A 5,205-nucleotide genomic window follows, 5' to 3' on the forward strand; every position below is an offset into this window, starting at 1 on the left:
CAAATTGAACTTTAAAACTAATAAATAATATGATTATTCATATAAGCAAAGAAAGGAAATCAACTTAAATATCCAAAAAGAACTGCTCCGGTGAATTATGGTGCTCTCACACAATGAAAGATTATTCAGTCCTCTGCTCTGAGGGAACATGAGATTAAGTAGTCACAGGATTCTACCCTCCAGGCATATCAATAGTACCATTATGAATTGGGTATCATTTCAGCACATTTAAGACTGAAACAAGAAATAGATCTTCTCAGTTAGCCACCTTGAGTCTCCTGATCCTATTTATAAGGCTCTTGAACATTAAATGGCTCTTTGAAAACAGTCTTTTCATACCTTAAGTGCAGCTTGAAACAGAAACACATATATTTTGTAGCTATTTGAATCACAAAAATGATTGAGTTTTTGTCAGTTTAAGAGGGATTATCAACTCTGCATATCATGTCTTTGAAATGCCAATGGACTCTCTCCTACAGGATTTTTACTGAAAGAAACACACACTTTATTGTCAGATGCAACTTGGTTTGCATGGCAGCTTTAGCCATGCATTGCCTCTGCAGATTTTCCACATTCTTTTTAGCGCGTTTTACCTACCTGTAAATTGGGGATTGCAGTGAATGGTTTGAGAGTACTGAATGGGTTCAAGTTTATAGACCATCTAGATTTGTATTTGGTTCATAGTTGACAAATTTAAGAATGTTTTCATTTCTTCATTTTTCTTTTTCCTTTGTAGCTTCCACGTGCCTGGTGGGAAGATCTATAGATGAATAGTTCTGGTTGGGAAATTAAATCTTTGAGGTGGAAAAGACGGAACACTGGGTAGGAAGGTTGCCTTTTGCAGTGGCAAAGAATGTTAGACCTGTATTAACTTTAAAACCAAGTGTTATTGAAAACAGAACTCAAACTAGACCACAGAACTGGGTGGAGAATGTGGAAATTCCTAATAACAAATAGAAGTACCAGGTAAATAAAATCAAGCAAGATAATTTAGGGTTCAGGCCAACTGATTATCGAGTGTCATAAAAAAGTCAGACAGAAAATGAGAGCCCAAGTTCATCCTTCATATAGTCTGGAGTTGAAGATAAAGATTCTAGCTTTCTCAAAGTAAGGCAGGGACTCAGGATGCTAGTGGCATATGATATTATTTTATGTGATACAACAATAATTTTAAGTCAATAGTTACTTTCTATGAAAAAAGAAAATAGTTTTATGAACAATAGAACATTTTCTTTTATAATCAATTGATACAATTTTTTAAAGTAAGTTGATTTTTCCTTATACAATGGAATATCACTCAGCCATAAAAAAGAACAAATTTGAGTCAGTTATAGTGAGGTGGATGAACCTAGAACCTGTTATAAATAGTGATATAAATCAGAGAAGAACAAATAAAGCATATTAACACATATATACAGATCTTTCTGTGTTGTTGGGTGTTGTCATTATAGACATGCCTGAACCGGCTAAGTCTGCTCCTAATGGCACCCCACTCCAGTACTCTTGCCTGGAATATCCCATGGATGGAGGAGCCTGGTAGGCTGCAGTCCATGGGGTCACACAGAGTCAGACACGACTGAAGTGACTTAGCAGCAGCAGCAACCCCTAAAAAGGGCTCTAAAAAAGCTGTGACCAAGGCCCAGAAGAAGGACTGCAAGAAGTGCAAGTGCAGCTGCAAGGAGAGCTACTCCGTATACGTGTACAAGGTGCTGAGGCAAGGCCATCCGGACACTGGCATCTGGTCCAAGGCCATGGGAATCATGAACTCCTTCGTCAACGACATTTTTGAGCACATCGCTGGCAAGGCATCACACCTGGCGCATTACAACAAGCGCTCGACTATCACATCCAGGGAGATCCAGACCACCGTAAGCTTGCTGCTACCTGGGGAGCTAGCCAAGCTTGCCATGTCCGAGGGCACTAAGGCTGTCACCAAGTATACCAGCTCCAAGTAAATATAATATGCCTAGCCGCTGTTAACCGAGAAGGCAATGGCACCCCACTCCGGTACTCTTGCCTGGAAAATCCCATGGACGGAGGGCCTGGTGGGCTGTAGTCCATGGGGTTGCTAAGAGTCAGACACAACTGAGCGACTTCACTTTCACTTTCACAGAGAAGGCAATGGCACCCCACTCCAGTACTCTTGTCTGGAAAATCCCATGGAAGGAGGAGACTGGTAGGCTGTAGTCCATGGGGTCGCTAAGAGTCGGACACGACTGAGCGACTTCACTTTCACTTTTCACTTCATGCATTGGAGAAGGAAATGGCAACCCACTCCAGTCTTCTTGCCTGGAGAATCCCAAGGACCAGGGAGCCTGGTGGGCTGCCGTCTATGGGGTCGCACAGAGTCGGACACGACTGAAGCGACTTAGCAGCAGCAGCAACACGTATATATGGGATCCAGAAAAATAACATTGACGAACCTATTTGCATAGAAGTAGACACAAATGTAGAGCGTGGACTTGTGGACACAGTGGGAGAGGGAGAGAGTGAGATGAATAGAGAAATTAGCATCAACAAATGTACACTATCAGGTGTAAGTCGGATAAGTGGTGAGAAGTTGCTCTGCAGCACAGGAAGCCCAGACTGGGGCTCTGTGATAACCTAGAGGGATGGGTGGAGGCAGGGGAGGGAGGCTAGTAAGGAAGGGGACTGTGTTAGTCACTCAGTTATGTCTGACTCTTTGCAACCCCAAGGACTGTAGCCCACCAGGCTTCTCTGTCCATGGAATTCTCCAGGCAAGAATACTGGAGTGGATTGCCATTCCCTTCTTCAGAGAAACTGCCCAACCTAGGGATCAAACCCTGGTCCCCTGCCTCGCAGGCCGATTCTGTACTGTTTGAGCTACAGAGAAGTCTCCTACAGGAAGGGACGGGAGGCATGTATAATTACGGCTGATTTGCATTGTTGTATGGCAGAAATGAAAGTGAATGAGGAGAGTGAAAAAGTTGGCTTAAAGCTCAACATTCAAAAAACTTCATGGCATCTGGTCCCATCACTTCATGGTAAATAGATGGGGAAACAGTGGAAACAGGGTCACACTTCATTTTGGGGGGGCTCCAAAATCACTGCAGATGGTGATTTCAGCCATGAAATTAAAAGACGCTTACTCCTTGGAAGGAAACTTATGACCAACCTAGACAGCATATTCAAAAGCAGAGGCATTACTTTGCCAACAAAGGTCCGTCTAGTCAAGGCTATAGTTTTCCTGTGGTCATGTATGGATGCGAGAGTTGGACTGTGAAGAAAGCTGAGCGCCGAAGAATTGATGCTTTTGAACTGTGGTGTTGGAGAAGACTCTTGAGGGTCCCTTGGACTGCAAGGAGATCCAACCAGTCCATTCTAAAGGAGATCAGTCCTGGGTGTTCATTGGAAGAACTGATGCTAAAGCTGAAACTCCAATACTATGGCTACCTCATGCTGAGTTGACTCATTGGAAAAGACCCTGATGCTGGGAGGGATTGGGGGCAGGAGGAGAAGGGGACAACAGAGGATGAGATGGCTAGATGGCATCACCGACTCAATGGACATGAGTTTGAGTGAACTCCGGGAGTCGGTGATGGACAGGGAGGCCTGGTGTGCTGTGATTCATGGGGTTGCAAAGAATCGGACACGACTGAGTGACTGAACTGAACTGAACTGATGGCAGAAACCAACACAATAATGTAAAATTTATTTTTTTAATTAAATTAAAAAATAAATAAGTTTATATTAGGGAAAAATATAAAAATGAATAAGAGTACAGGAGTTTCTCAGATATGACTCAAGTACAATAGGTGGTATGTTGATCAGTTGCTAAATCATGTCTGACTCTTTGCAACCTCATGGACTATTACATGCCAGGCTCCTCTGTCCTCCACTCTCTCCCAGAGTTTGCTCAAATTCATGTCCATTAATTTGGTGATGCTATCTAACAATCTCATCCTCTGCTGTTCCCTTCTAATTTTGCCTTCAGTCTTTCCCAGTATCAGGGTCTTTTCCAATAAATCAGCTCTTTGCATCAGGTGGCCAAAGTATTGGAGCTTCAGCTTCAACATTAGTCCTACTAATGAACATTCAGGATTGATTTCCTTAAGGATTGACTGGTTAGATCTCTTTGCAGTCCAAGGGATTCTTCAAGAGTCTTCTCCAGCACCACAATTCAAAAGCATCAATTCTTCAGCACTCAACCTTTTTTTACGGTCTAACTCTCACATCTGTACATGACTATTGGAAAAACCATAGGTTTGATTGTATGGACTTTTGTTGGCAAAGTGATGTCTCTTCTTTTTAACACACTGTCTAGATTTGTCATAGCTTTCCTTCCAAGGAGCAAGTATCTTTTAATATCATGCCTGCAGTCACCATCCAGTGATTTTGGAGCCCAAGAAAAGAAAATCTTTCACTGCTTCCACTTTTCCCCCACCTATTTGCCATGAAGTGATGGGACCAGATGCCACTACAAACTTAATTTTTTGAATGAATTTCAAGAAAGATTTTTCACTCTCTTCTTTCACCCCACTCTCCTTTCATCCTCATCAAGAGGCTCTTTAGTTTCTCTTCACTTTCTGCCATTATGGTAGTATCATCTACATATATGAGGTTGTTGATATTTCTCCCAGACACCTTCTGAACTGGGGGGAGGGGGAAGGGCTTATTTTCTGGCAACATATCCTTTTCCTTTTTCATACTGTCTGTAGTTCTACAGGCAAGAACACTGGAGTGGTTTGCCATTTCCCCCTCCAGTGGACCACATTTTGTCAGATCTCTTTATTATGATACATCCATCTTGGGTGGCCCTGCGAGGCATGGCTCATAGCTTCACGGAGTTACACAAGCCCCTTCACCATAACAAGGCTGTGATCCATGAAAGGGATAGGTCATATACATGACTGTCTAAAGTGTGGGAACCACCATTCCAGACAAAGTCAAGAAAGAGGGTTCATCTTAGTCCATCTGGGTTGCTATGACAAAATATCATAGTTGGGTTTTTTCTAAACAGTAAACATTCTCACAGTTCTGGAGGCAGGGAAATCCAAGATCAAGTTGCTGTCAGATTTAGCAGCTGATGCTGGTGATGGCCTGGTGGTGGCCCAGCTTCACTGACAGCTGTGGTCCCACTGTAACCCCACATAGTGGAACAGGCAAGGGAGCTTTCTCCAGTCACTTCTATAAGGGCACTAATTCCATTTGTGAGGGGGACCTAATAACATTCCAAAGGGTGTA

At 42.9% G+C, this 5,205-nt stretch overlaps 1 protein-coding gene across 1 annotated transcript; it reads left to right on the forward strand.

Moving 5' to 3' along the window:
* Window positions 1-1,610: 1,610 nt before the first annotated feature.
* Window positions 1,611-1,955, forward strand: LOC132345577 (histone H2B type 2-E-like; the record flags this gene model as incomplete). The annotated part of the gene is made up of 1 exon (XM_059887887.1): window positions 1,611-1,955. A coding segment is annotated over one exon (345 nt), but the record flags the coding sequence as incomplete, so codon positions are not given.
* Window positions 1,956-5,205: the final 3,250 nt, after the last annotated feature.

Source organism: Bos taurus, chromosome 6 (assembly GCF_002263795.3).
Source record: "Bos taurus isolate L1 Dominette 01449 registration number 42190680 breed Hereford chromosome 6, ARS-UCD2.0, whole genome shotgun sequence".
NCBI classification, from domain to species: Eukaryota; Metazoa; Chordata; class Mammalia; order Artiodactyla; family Bovidae; genus Bos; species Bos taurus.